General features: G+C 54.9%; 1 protein-coding gene across 1 annotated transcript; it reads right to left on the bottom strand.

The window, feature by feature from the left end:
- Positions 1-210: 210 nt before the first annotated feature.
- LOC140394011 (hemoglobin subunit alpha-like) lies at positions 211-1569 on the bottom strand. The gene is made up of 3 exons (XM_072480771.1): positions 1392-1569; positions 872-1076; positions 211-580 (listed from the first exon to the last, which is right to left on the bottom strand). The coding sequence occupies exons 1-3, from the start codon at positions 1484-1486 to the stop codon at positions 455-457; spliced, it is 426 nt and encodes a 141-aa protein (XP_072336872.1). The 5' UTR covers positions 1487-1569; the 3' UTR covers positions 211-454.
- Between the last annotated feature and the right edge of the window lie 13216 nt (positions 1570-14785).

The raw sequence follows: 14785 nt of genomic DNA, 5'->3' as shown, positions 1-14785 counted from the left end.
AATTTGCCAATGCAAGACAAACAGTGGGTTTATAATTGTGAAAAGCCTGTCTCTGTCAGTTTACTCTGCCCTCTTCATTGCTGTGTAAAATTCTAAGTAGGTGAAGGCGGTATCTTGATGGTGGGTAATCTTTTGAACATTTTTATTTCTACTACTTTTTCATCTGAAATGAAGTATGTTTATGTAAATTATGCACGGGTAGACTGTGTATCGTTTGCTAAAAGCAAAAGTTTATTGTTCCTCAGTAAATATTTCAGTTGAAGCAGTTTAACAATTATAGATGGAAAATTAATGATGAAATATGCAAACTGGATTGAACAGTGAGAGTTACAGCAAAATCAAGTTTGTTTATAAGAGTGAGGACTCATTGCCACGCAGGTTGAGCAAACGTGCAAACAGTGGTTTGAAGGATGTGAATCAAACGACTTTCTGCTTCAATTTCCTGGCTTCATCTTTAACGGTACCGAGAGCTCAGTATTTGGCAAATGACAGTGAGCAACTTGTCTATGGAGCAGTGGGTTGATGGAAGGAATTCAGTCAGATGGCTGGCCAAGGTCACCTCGATACATTGGCAAAGTTTCTGTAACAATAAACAAAAGAAAAATGAATTGGAAGCAAAGACATGTCTATTTTTGTCGGGGTGTCCGATACTGAGCATGCCCCAGAAGGAATGTTGGTCGAAGGGATCCTTAATTATTTTAAATGCAAAATGAATAACAGGTATTTACTGTTAAATTATGCACAGGACTAAAATATTTACAAATTAACCTTTCAATTTGAAATGCAGCAATCTAAATATCCAGTTACTGTCTTGAGGGTCACAAAGTTGTTGGAATAAGCACGAGGAAGATTCAATCAAATTGATACGTACCGGGAAGTTTTGAGGGTCTACCAGAAGTACTTTACCATGGGTTTCTGCAAGACCTTCCAGGTGGCCATGCAGGTCATCCAAGTGGTGAGCTGCTTTGGTTATAGCTCCGATGACCTTTGCACCATGTTTTTTGACCTTGGGACCGGCGGCAGAGAAGTCTTCGAAATGGAAGTAAACCTTGCTTCCAGGATAAAGTGCAAACATTCTGCAGGGACAAAAATAACAAAAAAATTCCATCTTCTGAAACTTCCAGCACCCAGCCCAACCCAAACTCATTATTCAAATAGTTAAACACTATTGTGCAGTACAGCAAACTTCATTAATATGTGGAAAGTTTGCAATCTCATTCTGATTCACATTCATTCTGTTTTGAGATCACCAATCACACTGCTTTAGAATATTATTGAAATCCCATTTCAGTTAGCTCATGATGCCACAGTAAAATAAATCAATCAAATAATTATCATCACAGATTCTTGACAAAAATGCTTTGAAGAGAATGTAAATGGAATGGAATTACCTGGCCAGAGATTCTGCACCTAATTTCTCAGCATTCTGCTCGAGCACCTTTATGATGGGCATTATTTCATTCTTGTCATTGTCCGTGAAAATCATGGTTGCAGCTCTTGTCACTCTTTCACTCTCAACACTTCTGAGATGTCTAAGGGTGGTTCTTACCCGTTTTTATTGCATTTCTCCTGGACCCTCCCTTCAGTCTCCATTTGCTTGATTGGTTGCTGGCCTCTCCTCCCAACTGTTCTATTGGATCTGTGACTAATGCAATGATAAGAAGCAACATCAAGTGAGGAACCAATCATCTGTTTTCATTAGCAACTGTTAAGAAAGATAACCGATGTTTGAGAAATGTTAACCAAACCCCACCTTCTGCATATTTCATTTGGAAGATGTTTCAATGGTTTGACTAAATGAGTGCACTAGAATAGACTAGTACACATGTGGCAAGGACCACAAGGCAGATAGGATCATTGACTTGGACAATTCATTGTAATCAGAGAATATTAAATATTTTGATTGCTAACTCAGCAGCAAAGACAATGCTGAACATCCACCAACATAACACTCACTGTTAAAATAGAATAATATTTTTAACTCGCATGCCTTTAAAATAGAATAATACCTAAAATATCATATTATATAATATGATATAATAGAGCAAAGCAAAATTCAAAACACATTGCCCTAAAATGTATTTTTTATTGCTGTATTTAATTTTAATGCCATTGGTCACTAAATGTTAAATGCCACATTATTTCTCTCTTACTCCAGTTGATTCATCCACTTATTTAGGGCAGCACGGTAGCATAGTGGTTATCACCATGGCTTCATGGCGCCAGGGTCCCAGGTTCGATTCCCTGTTAAACAAAGAACAAAGAAATGTACAGCACAGGAACAGGCCCTTCGGCCCTCCAAGCCCGTGCCGACCATACTGCCCGACTAAACTACAATCTTCTACACTTTCTGGGTCCGTATCCTTCTATTCCCATCCTATTCATATATTTGTCAAGATGCCCCTTAAATGTCCCTATCGTCCCTGCCTCCACTACCTCCTCCGGTAGTGAGTTCCAGGCACCCACTACCCTCTGCGTAAAAAACTTGCCTCGTACATCTACTCTAAACTTTGCCCCTCTCACCTTAAACCTATGCCCCCTAGTAATTGACCCCTCTACCCTGGGGAAAAGCCTCTGACTATCCACTCTGTCTATGCCCCTCATAATTTTGTATACCTCTATCAGGTCGCCCCTCAACCTCCTTCGTTCCAGTGAGAACAAACCGAGTTTATTCAATCGCTCCTCATAGCTTATGCCCTCCATACCAGGCAACATTCTGGTAAATCTCTTCTGCACCCTCTCTAAAGCCTCCACATCCTTCTGGTAGTGTGGCGACCAGAATTGAACACTATACTCCAAGTGTGGCCTAACTAAGGTTCTATACAGCTGCAACATGACTTGCCAATTCTTATACTCAATGCCCTGGCCAATGAAGGCAAGCATGCCGTATGCCTTCTTGACTACCTTCTCCACCTGTGTAGCCCCTTTCAGTGATCTGTGGACCTGTACTCCTAGATCTCTTTGACTTTCAATACTCTTGAGGGTTCTACCATTCACCGTATATTCCCTACCTGCATTAGCCCTTCCAAAATGCATTACCTCACATTTGTCCAGGTTAAACTCCATCTGCCATATCTCCGCCCAAGTCTCCAGACAATCTAAATCCTGCTGTATCCTCAGACAGTCCTCATCGCTATCCGCAATTCCACCAACCTTTGTGTCGTCTGCAAACTTACTAATCAGACCAGTTACATTTTCCTCCAAATCATTTATATATACTACAAAGAGCAAAGGTCCCAGCACTGATCCCTGTGGAACACCACTGGACACAGCCCTCCAATTAGAAAAGCATCCCTCCATTGCTACCCTCTGCCTTCTAAGGCCTAGCCAGTTCTGTATCCACCTTGCCAGTTCACCCCTGATCCCGTGTGACTTCACCTTTTGTACTAGTCTACCATGAGGGACCTTGTCAAAGGCCTTACTGAAGTCCATATAGACAACATCTACTGCCCTACCTGCATCAATCATCTTAGTGACCTCCTCGAAAAACTCTATCAAGTTAGTGAGACACGACCTCCCCTTCACAAAACCGTGCTGCCTCTCACTAATACGTCCATTTGCTTCCAAATGGGAGTAGATCCTGTCTCGAAGAATTCTCTCCAGTAATTTCCCTACCACTGAAGTAAGGCTCACCGGCCTGTAGTTCCCGGGATTATCCCTGCCACCCTTCTTAAACAGAGGAACAACATTGGCTATTCTCCAGTCCTCCGGGACATCCCCTGAAGACAGCGAGGATCCAAAGATTTCTGTCAAGGCCTCAGCAATTTCCTCTCCAGCCTCCTTCAGTATTCTGGGGTAGATCCCATCCGGCCCTGGGGACTTATCTACCTTAATATTTTTTAAGACACCCAACACCTCGTCTTTTTGGATCACAATGTGACCCAGGCTATCTACACCCCCTTCTCCAGACTCAACATCTACCAATTCCTTCTCTTTGGTGAATACTGATGCAAAGTATTCATTTAGTACCTCGCCCATTTCCTCTGGCTCCACACATAGATTCCCTTGCCTATCCTTCAGTGGGCCAACCCTTTCCCTGGCTACCCTCTTACTTTTTATGTACGTGTAAAAAGCCTTGGAATTTCCTTAACCCTATTTGCCAATGACTTTTCATGACCCCTTCTAGCCCTCCTGACTCCTTGCTTAAGTTCCTTCCTACTTTCCTTATATGCCACACAGGCTTCGTCTGTTCCCAGCCTTTTAGCCCTGACAAATGCCTCCTTTTTCTTTTTGACGAGGCCTACAATATCATTCGTCATCCAAGGTTCCCGAAAATTGCCGTATTTATCTTTCTTCCTCACAGGAACATGCCTGTCCTGTATTCCTTTCAACTGACACTTGAAAGCCTCCCACATGTCAGATGTTGATTTGCCCTCAAACATCCGCCCCCAATCTATGTTCTTCAGGTCCCGCCTAATATTGTTATAATTAGCCTTCCCCCAATTTAGCACATTCATCCTCGGACCACTCTTATCCTTGTCCACCAGTACTTTAAAACTTACTGAATTGTGGTCACTGTTACCGAAATGCTCCCCTACTGAAACATCTACCACCTGGCCGGGCTCATTCCCCAATACCAGGTCCAGTACCGCCCCTTCCCTAGTTGGACTGTTTACATATTGTTTTAAGAAGCCCTCCTGGATGCTCCTTACAAACTCTGCCCCGTCTAAGCCCCTGGCACTAAGTGAGTCCCAGTCAATATTGGGGAAGTTGAAGTCTCCCATCACCACAACCCTGTTGTTTTTACTCTTTTCCAAAATCTGTCTACCTATCTGCTCCTCTATCTCCCGCTGGCTGTTGGGAGGCCTGTAGTATACCCCCAACATTGTGACTGCACCCTTGTGTCACTGTCTGTACGGAGTCTGCACGTTCTCCCCGTGTCTGCGTGGGTTTTCTCCGGTTTCCTCCCACAGTCTAAAGATGTGCAGTTAGGTGGATTGGCCACGGTAAATTGCCATTAGTGTCCAATAAAGATTAGGAGGGGTTATTGGGTTAGAAAATCAACCTGGGAGATAGTTATGGAGAACAAGTAAATGGCAGAGGAGTTAAACAGGTATTTGCATCATTTTTGGTGAAAGATGCTTCAAACGTCCCATTGATACTAATGAATATGAAAGGTATTAAATACCATCACAGAAGTAATATCAGATAAACTAATGGGGCTAAAAGCAGATAAGACCCCTGACCCAGATGTCTTGTATCCTAGGATCATAATAGAGGTAGCTACAGGGATAGTGAGTGCATTGATTGTAATTTTCCAAAATTCCTTGAAATCTGGAGAAGTACCAGAGGATTGGAAAACTGCCACTATGACACCCCTATTCAAAAAGGGAAGGAGACAAAAAGCGGGTAACTATAGGCCGATTCACCTAACATGTATTGTTGGAAAAATGTTGGAATCAATTATTAAGGAAGTAATAGCAGCACATTTTGAAAATTAAAATCTAATCAAACAGAGTCAGCATGGGATCAAGAAAGGGAAATTGTGTCTGACTAATTCATTAGAGTTTTGAGGAAATCTCAGCCAGAGTGGATAGAGGGGAACCAATAGGTGTGCTGTATTTGAACTTCCAGAAGGTGTTCGCCAAGGTACCTCACAAAAAGTGAAGACATGAGATAAGATCACGTGGTGTTGGAGGTAGTATATTGTCATAGAACATAGAGAATTGGCTAATGGGCAGGAAACAGCGAGGGGGATAAGGTGTTCTTTTTCAGGTTGGTGACCTGGAACCAGTGGGGTTCCAGAGGGATCAGTGCTGGGACCACAACTGGAAACAATATATATTAATGACTTGGAGGAAGGAAGTGAATGTACTGTCATTAAATTTGCAAATGACACAAAAATAGGTGGAAAGACAAATTGTGAGAGGAATACGAACAGTTTGCAAAGAGATATTGATGGGTTAAATAAGTGAGCAAAAAGTTGGAAAATAGAGTATAATGTGGGTGTGAAGTTGTACATTTTGGAAGGGATAACAAAACAACAGAGTATTAACAAAACTGAGAAACATTGCAGAAAGCTGTAGCACAAAGGGACTCGGGGAGGGGGGACATGTGCATGAAACAGCGAAATCTAGCACACAGGTGCAGCAGGTAATCAGGAAGGCTATTGGAATGTTGGCTCTTATTTTAAGGGGGTTGGAGTATAAGAGTGGGGAAGTCTTGCTGCCACTGTACAAGGTACAGGTGAGACCACATCTGGAGTACTGTGAGCGGTTTTGGTTTACTTACTTAAAAAGATATTGGGCAGGATTCTCTATTTGGGAGTCAAAGGGCTGGATTCTCTGATTTTGAGACAAAGTGCCGATGCCGGCTTGGTAATAGTGGCGTTTTACGACAGCAACTGCTGCATCGATTCAGCTACTTTAAATGCGCTAGCAACATCGCCACGTGGAACACAATCAATTTGATGGAAAACGGTGCCGGAGTCGCCGTGTCCATGCTTGGCGCACATGAGGCTCACACACCGCAGCCACATTTAAACAGTCCTTCCCCCCACACACACGGTCCGGGTTGACAAGATGGCTGGTAGGAGAGCAGCGCCATCGTTCGGGGACGCTGAGCTGGACACCGTCATGGACACCGTGGAGGAGAGAAGGATAATCCTGTAACCTGGCCCAGGAGAAAGGCCGGGCTCCGCCGTCCCTGGACACAGGTAGCAGAGGCGGTCAGCGCAGTGGGCAACATCACCTAGACTGGCATACATTGCAGGAAGAAACTCCATGACCTCCTCAGAGCGACCAGGGTGAGCAGGGAGCATTGTGCCCCTGGCACTAACCCCACCTCCCCTTGGGTGACAGCCGAACCACCACACTGCCCCACATGCCAGCACCCATGCCAGCCACCATGGCTGGGTGCCGTTGTCACTGAGGCCACCATCTACCCATCCTCTTAGGTTGAATGAGTCGGACCATCTAACGGTGTCGTTGTATGTGTTTCCCCACCCCAGGAGAAGGCCACGCACAACCGCCAGGAGAGGGAGAAGACCGGAGGGGATCACCAGAACGCCGGCCCCTCACCATGCCGGAGAAGAGGGCACTGGATGTGGTCGGTGGCCCCGAGGAAAGGGAGGTCACCGAGGCGGAGTTCAGCGGTGGGCAGGCCAATGAGACACTGCTTAGTTGTTGATCCCCATGACACGCCCCCACCCCCCCACCCCCCTTTCACCCCCATCCGCTCAACCCACACCCCCCTCACCCCACCCCACTCTCCTCAACAACCCCCCCCCCCCCCCCCACGCACCCGGCCCACTGTCTAATCATACATGTTGTCTTGTGTATTACAGGACCTGCCGTATATGGGGCCGTTCCCCGCCCCCAGCCGATGCCAGAGCTGGTGACCCCCAAACGACCAAGCACTGACGGGGAGATCAGCCTGAACACCAGCTCACCACCTGAGACTCAGGACACCTCGGAGCTCAGGTCGGAGGAGAACATGGACTTTCCGTCACCGCTGTCTTCTGCACCCTACACCATCTCAGAGACTATCACTTAGGTTGGGCACATTAGTGAAGAGGCTCCTGGGACACTATCTGGTGCGCACCACTCATTGCATCCGGTATAGCAGGTGGAGACAGGAGCAGCCAAGGGGGCCGACCCCATGAATCAGCTGCCGTCCAGATGGGTCCTGGGCTTCTGGAACATCCAGTCACAGCCACAGTGCAAATGCAGTCAGGGACCCAGGGACTACAAGAGGGGGTGACGGCGGGCATCCTGCAACTGCAGGCACAGGTGGAGGAGCCATCCGCATGCAGGAGCAGGGAGTGGTGCTGGTCAGGCATGCTGCCCAGGCTGTCACCGCACGGGTGGTGTCCGCAGTGGAGGCATTGAGGCTATGGATCAGCATGTCCAAGGCCTGGGGCATTCTGTGCAGGCAGTGGCCTAGGCTCAGGACAGGGCTGCCCTCTCACAGGCAACCATGTGCTAGAGCCAGCTGGACAATGCAGCGACGCTCCTCAACATGGCCTCGCCACAGCAGACCATGGCTGGGAACGTTCGGGGCATTGCACAGGCGCTGGCCAGCATGGCGCAGGCACTGCGCGGGGAGGCCCAGTCCCAGAGGGAGGTGGCCCAGACCCAGAGGGAGGTGGCCCAGACCAAGAGGGAGGTGGTACAGACCCAGGGGGAGGTGGCCCAGTCCCAGAGGGAGGATCCCAGTCCAAGAGGGAGGTTCCCAGTCCCAGAGGGAGGTGGCCCAGACCCAGAAGGAGGTGGCCCAGTCACAGAGGGAGGTGGCCCGGACCCAGAGGGAGGTGGCCCAGACCCAGAGGGAGGTGGCCCAGACCCAGAGGGAGGTTCCCAATCCCAGAGGGAGGTTCCCAGTCCCAGAGGGAGGTGGCCCAGACCCAGAGGGAGGTGGCCCAGACCCAGAGGGAGGTTCCCAATCCCAGAGGGAGGTTCCCAGTCCCAGAGGGAGGTGGCCCAGACCCAGGGGGAGGTGGCCCAGTCCCAGAGGGAGGTTCCCAGTCCAAGAGGGAGGTTCCCAGTCCCAGAGGGAGGTGGCCCAGTCCCAGAGGGAGGTGGCCCAGACTCAGGGGGAGGTGGCCCAGACCCAGAGGGAGATGGCCCAGACCCAGGGGGAGGTGGCCCAGTCCCAGAGGGAGGTGGCCCAGACCCAGAGGGAGGTGGCCCAGACCCAGAGGGAGATGGCCAAGACCCAGAGGGAGGTGGCCCAGTCCCAGAGGGAGGTGGCCCAGACCCAGAGAGAGGTGGCCCAGTCCCAGAGGGAGGTTCCCAGTCCCAGAGGGAGGTGTCCCAGTCCCAGAGGGAGGTTCCCAGTCCCAGAGGGAGGTGTCCCAGTCCCAGAGGGAGGTTCTCAGTCCCAGGGGAAGGTTCCCAGTACCAGAGGGAGGTTCCCAGTCCCAGAGGGAGGTGTCCCAGTCCCAGTGGGTGGTTCCCAGTCTCAGAGGGAGGTGGCCCAGTCCCAGAGGGAGGTGCCCCAGTCCCAGAGGGAGGTATCCCAGTCCCAGAGGGAGGTTCCCAGTCCCAGAGGGAGGTTCCCAGTCCGAGAGGGAGGTGTCCCAGTCCCAGAGGGTGGTTCCCAGTCCCAGAGGAAGGTTCCCAGTCCCAGAGGGAGGTGGCCCAGTCCCGAGGGAGGTTCCCAGTCCCAGCGGGAGGTGGCTCAGTCCCAGAGTGAGGTTCCCAGTCCCAGAGGGAGGTTCCTTGTCCCAGAGGCAGGTGGTCCAGTCCCAGAGGGAGGTGGCCCAGTCCCAGAGGGAGGTGTCCCAGTCGCAGAGGTAGGTTCCCAGTCCCAGAGGAAGGTTCCCAGTCCCAGAGGGAGGTGGCCAGTCCCATAGGGAGGGGGCCCAGTCCCAGAGGGAGGTGTCCCAGTCCCAGAGGGAGGTGCCCAGTCCCAGAGGGAGGTTCCCAGTCCCAGGGGAAGGTTCCCAGTCCCAGAGGGAGGTTCCCAGTCCCAGAAGGAGGTGCCCCAGTCCCAGAGGGAGGTGTCCCAGTCCCAGAGGGAGGTGACCCAGTCCCAGAGGTAGGTTCCCAGTCCCAGGGGAAGGTTCGCAGTCCCAGAGGGAGGTTCGCAGTCCCAGAGGGAGGTTCCCAGTCCCAGAGGGAGGTGACCCAGTCCCAGAGGGAGGTTCCCAGTCCCAGGGGAAGGTTCCCAGTCCCAGAGGGAGGTTCCCAGTCCAAGAGGGAGGCGGGCCAGTCCCATAGGGAGGTGTCCCAGTCCCAGAGGGAGGTGGCCCAGTCTCAGAGGGAAGTGTCCCAGTCCCAGAGGGAGGTTCCCAGTCCCTGAGGGAGGTAGCCAGTCCCAGGGGAAGGTTCCCATTCCAAGAGGGAGGTTCCCAGTCCCAGAAGGAGGTTACTAGTCCCAGAGAGATGTGGCCCAGTCCCAGAGGGAGGTGGCCCAGTCCCAGAGGGAGGTGTCCCAGTCCCAGAGGGAGGTTCCCAGTCCCAGAGGGAGCTTCCTTGTCACAGAGGGATGTGTCCCACTCCCAGAGGGAGGAGTTCCAGTCCCAGGGGAAGGTTCCCAGTTCCAGAGGTAGGTTTCCAGTCCCAGAGGGAGGTTCCCAGTCCCAGAGGGAGGTGGCCGAGTCCCAGGGGAATGCTCCCAGTCCCAGAGGGAGGTGGCCCAGTCCAAGAGGGAGGTTCCCAGTCCCAGAGGGAGGTGGCCCAGTCCCAGAGGCAGGTGGCCCAGTCCCAGAGGGAGGTGTCCCAGTCTCAGAGGAAGGTTCCCAGTCCCAGAGGAAGGTTCCCAGTCCCAGATGGAGGTGGCCCAATCCCATAGGGAGGTGGCCCAGTCCCAGAGGGAGGTGTCCCAGTCGCAGAGGGAGTTGATCCAGTCCCAGAGGGAGGTTCCCAGTCCCAGGGGAAGGTTCCCAGTCCCATAGGGAGGTTCCCAGTCCCAGAGGGACGTGTCCCAGTCCCAGAGGGAGGTTCCCAGTCTCAGAGGGAGGTGGCCCAGTCCCAGAGGGAGGTTCCCAGTCCCAGAGGAAGGTTCCCAGTCCCAGAGGAAGGTTCCCAGTCTCAGAGGGAGGTGGCCCAGTCCCAGAGGGAGGTGGCCCAGTCCCAGAGGGAGGTGTCCCACTCCCAGAGGGAGGTTCCCAGTCCCAGAGGGAGGTTCCATGTCCCAGAGGCAGGTGGTCCAGTGTCAGAGTCAGGTGGCCCAGTCCCAGAGGGAGGTTCCCAGTCCCAGAGGAAGGTTCCCAGTCCCAGAGGGAGGTGGCCCAGTCCCATAGGGAGGTGGCCCAGACCCAGAGGGAGGTGTCCCAGTCCCAGAGGGAGGTTCCCAGTCCCAGGGGAAGGTTCCCAGTCCCAGAGGGAGGTTCCCAGTCCCAGAAGGAGGTGCCCCAGTCCCAGAGGGGGGTGTCCCAGTCCCAGAGGGAGGTGACCCAGTCCCAGAGGGAGGTTCCCAGTCCCAGGGGAAGGTTCCCAGTCCCAGAGGGAGGTTCGCAGTCCCAGAGGGAGGCGGGCCAGTCCCAGAGGAGTGTGACCCAGTCCCAGAGAGAGGTTCCCAGTTCCAGGGGAAGTTTCCCAGTCCCAGAGGGAAATTCCCAGTCCCAGTGGGAGGTGACCCAGACCCAGAGGGAGGTTCCCAGTCCCAGGGGAAGGTTCCCAGTCCCAGAGGGAGGTTCCCAGTCCCAGAAGGAGGTGCCCCAGTCCCAGAGGGAGGTGTCCCAGTCCCAGAGGGAGGTGACCCAGTCCCAAAGGGAGGTTCCCAGTCCCAGGGGAAGGTTCCCAGTCCCAGAGGGAGGTTCGCAGTCCCAGAGGGAGGCGGGCCAGTCCCAGAGGTGGGTGACCCAGTCCCAGAGAGAGGTTCCCAGTTCCAGGGGAAGTTTCCCAGTCCCAGAGGGAGGTTCCCAGTCCAAGAGGGAGGCGGGCCAGTCCCAGAGGGAGGTGTCCCAGTCCCAGAGGGAGGTGACCCAGTCCCAAAGGGAGGTTCCCAGTCCCAGGGGAAGGTTCCCAGTCTCAGAGGAAGGTTCCCAGTCCCAGAGGAAGGTTCCCAGTCCCAGAGGGAGGTGGCCCAATCCCATAGGGAGGTGGCCCAGTCCCAGAGGGAGGTGTCCCAGTCGCAGAGGGAGTTGATCCAGTCCCAGAGGGAGGTTCCCAGTCCCAGGGGAAGGTTCCCAGTCCCAGAGGGAGGTTCCCAGTCCCAGAGGGACGTGTCCCAGTCCCAGAGGGAGGTTCCCAGTCTCAGAGGGAGGTGGCCCAGTCCCAGAGGGAGGTTCCCAGTCCCAGAGGAAGGTTCCCAGTCCCAGAGGAAGGTTCCCAGTCTCAGAGGGAGGTGGCCCAGTCCCAGAGGGAGGTGGCCCAGTCCCAGAGGGAGGTGTCCCACTCCCAGAGGGAGGTTCCCAGTCCCAGAGGGAGGTTCCATGTCCCAGAGGCAGGTGGTCCAGTGTCAGAGTCAGGTGGCCCAGTCCCAGAGGGAGGTTCCCAGTCCCAGAGGAAGGTTCCCAGTCCCAGAGGGAGGTGGCCCAGTCCCATAGGGAGGTGGCCCAGACCCAGAGGGAAGTGTCCCAGTCCCAGAGGGAGGTTCCCAGTCCCAGGGGAAGGTTCCCAGTCCCAGAGGGAGGTTCCCAGTCCCAGAAGGAGGTGCCCCAGTCCCAGAGGGGGGTGTCCCAGTCCCAGAGGGAGGTGACCCAGTCCCAGAGGGAGGTTCCCAGTCCCAGGGGAAGGTTCCCAGTCCCAGAGGGAGGTTCGCAGTCCCAGAGGGAGGCGGGCCAGTCCCAGAGGAGTGTGACCCAGTCCCAGAGAGAGGTTCCCAGTTCCAGGGGAAGTTTCCCAGTCCCAGAGGGAAATTCCCAGTCCCAGTGGGAGGTGACCCAGACCCAGAGGGAGGTTCCCAGTCCCAGGGGAAGGTTCCCAGTCCCAGAGGGAGGTTCCCAGTCCCAGAAGGAGGTGCCCCAGTCCCAGAGGGAGGTGTCCCAGTCCCAGAGGGAGGTGACCCAGTCCCAAAGGGAGGTTCCCAGTCCCAGGGGAAGGTTCCCAGTCCCAGAGGGAGGTTCGCAGTCCCAGAGGGAGGCGGGCCAGTCCCAGAGGTGGGTGACCCAGTCCCAGAGAGAGGTTCCCAGTTCCAGGGGAAGTTTCCCAGTCCCAGAGGGAGGTTCCCAGTCCAAGAGGGAGGCGGGCCAGTCCCAGAGGGAGGTGTCCCAGTCCCAGAGGGAGGTGGCCCAGTCCCAGAGGGAGGTGTCCCAGTCCCAGAGGGAGGTTCCCAGTCCCTGAGGGAGGTAGCCAGTCCCAGGGGAAGGTTCCCATTCCCAGAGGGAGGTTCCCAGTCCCAGAAGGAGGCTCCCAGTCCCAGAGGGAGGTGTCCCAGTCCCAGAGTGAGTTTCCCAGTCCCAGAAGTAGGTTCCTTGTCCCAGACGGAGGTGGCTCAGTCGCAGAGGGAGGTTCCCAGTCCCAGAGGGAGGTGTCCCAGTCCAAGAGGGAGGTTTTCCAGTCCCAGAGGGAGGTTCCCAGTCCCAGAGAGAGGTGGCCCAGTCCCAGAGGGAGGTGGCCCAGTCCCAAAGGGAGGTGTCCCAGTTCCAGAGGGAGGTGGCCCAGTCCCAGAGGGTGGTTCCCAGTCCCAGAGTGAGGTTCCCAGTCCCAGAGGGAGGTGTCCCAGTCCCAGATTGAGGTGTCCCAGTCCCAGTGGGAGGTTCCCAATCCCAGAGTGAGGTTCCCAGTCCCAGTGGGACGTGGCCCAGTCTCAGAGGGTGGATCCCAGTCCCAGAGGGAGCTTCCTTGTCACAGAGGGAGGTGTCCCACTCCCAGAGGGAGGAGTCCCAGTCCCAGGGGAAGGTTCCCGGTCCTAGAGATAGGTTCCCAGTCCCAGAGGGAGGTTCCCAGTCCCAGAGGGCGGTGGCCGAGTCCCAGGGGAAGGCTCCCAGTCCCAGAGGGAGGTGGCCCAGTCCCAGAGGGAGGTTCCCAGTCCCAGAGGGAGGTGGCCCAGTCCCAGAGGGAGGTGGCCCAGTCCCAGAGGGAGGTTCCCAGTCCCAGAGGGAGGTGTCCCAGTCCCAGAGGGAGGTGGCCCAGTCCCAGAGGGAGGTGGCCCAGTCCTAGAGGGAGGTGGCTCAGTCCCAGAGTGAGTTTCCCAGTCCCAGAAGTAGGTTCCTTGTCCCAGACGGAGGTGGCTCAGTCGCAGAGGGGGGTTCCCAGTCGCAGAGGGAGGTGTCCCAGTCCCAGAGGGAGGTTTTCCAGTCCCAGAGGGAGGTGACCCAGTCCCAGAGGGAGGTTCCCAGTCCCAGGGGAAGGTTCCCAGTCCCAGAGGGAGGTTCCCAGTCCAAGAGGGAGGCGGGCCAGTCCCAGAGGGAGGTGTCCCAGTCCCAGAGGGAGGTGGCCCAGTCCCAGAGGGAAGTGTCCCAGTCCCAGAGGGAGGTTCCCAGTCCCTGAGGGAGGTAGCCAGTCCCAGGGGAAGGTTCCCATTCCAAGAGGGAGGTTCCCAGTCCCAGAAGGAGGTTACCAGTCCCAGAGGGAGGTGGCCCAGTCCCAGAGGCAGGTGGCCCAGTCCCAGAGGGAGGTGTCCCAGTCTCAGAGGAAGGTTCCCAGTCCCAGAGGAAGGTTCCCAGTCCCAGAGGGAGGTGGCCCAATCCCATAGGGAGGTGGCCCAGTCCCAGAGGGAGGTGTCCCAGTCCCAGAGGGAGTTGACCCAGTCCCAGAGGGAGGTTCCCAGTCCCAGGGGAAGGTTCCCAGTCCCAGAGGGGGGTTCCCAGTCCCAGAGGGAGGTGTCCCAGTCCCAGAGGGAGGTTCCCAGTCTCAGAGGGAGGTGGCCCAGTCCCAGAGGAAGGTTCCCAGTCACAGAGGAAGGTTCCCAGTCCCAGAGGGAGGTGGCCCAATCCCATAGGGAGGTGGCCCAGTCCCAGAGGGAGGTGTCCCAGTCCCAGAGGGAGTTGACCCAGTCCCAGAGGGAGGTTCCCAGTCCCAGGGGAAGGTTCCCAGTCCCAGAGGGGGGTTCCCAGTCCCAGAGGGAGGTGTCCCAGTCCCAGAGGGAGGTTCCCAGTCTCAGAGGGAGGTGGCCCAGTCCCAGAGGGAGGTTCCCAGTCCCAGAGGAAGGTTCCCAGTCCCAGAGGAAGGTTCCCAGTCTCAGAGGGAGGTGGCCCAGTCCCAGAGGGAGGTGGCCCAGTCCCAGAGGGAGGTGTCCCACTCCCAGAGGGAGGTTCCCAGTCCCAGAGGGAGGTTCCTTGTCCCAGAGGCAGGTGGTCCAGTGTCAGTGTCAGGTGGCCCAGTCCCAGAGGGAGGTTCCCAGTCCCAGAGGAAGGTTCCCGGTCCCAGAGGGAGGTGGCCCAGTCCCATAGGGAGGTGGCCCAGTCCCAGAGGGAGGTGACCCAGTCCCAGAGCGAGGTTCCCAGTCCCAGGGG

This window comes from Scyliorhinus torazame, chromosome 17 (genome assembly GCF_047496885.1).
Source record: "Scyliorhinus torazame isolate Kashiwa2021f chromosome 17, sScyTor2.1, whole genome shotgun sequence".
NCBI lineage: Eukaryota > Metazoa > Chordata > Chondrichthyes > Carcharhiniformes > Scyliorhinidae > Scyliorhinus > Scyliorhinus torazame.
This window is presented reverse-complemented; position numbering and strand designations above follow the sequence as displayed.

Coding starts and splice junctions, on each gene's coding strand:
- LOC140394011 (XM_072480771.1), bottom strand. CDS start 1,486: ATGATTTTCACGGACAATGACAAGAATGAAATAATGCCCATCATAAAG. Junction 1,077..1,391: donor GGTGCAGAATCTCTGGCCAG/GTAATTCCATTC, acceptor TTGTCCCTGCAG/AATGTTTGCACTTTATCCTG. Junction 581..871: donor TAGACCCTCAAAACTTCCCG/GTACGTATCAAT, acceptor TTATTGTTACAG/AAACTTTGCCAATGTATCGA.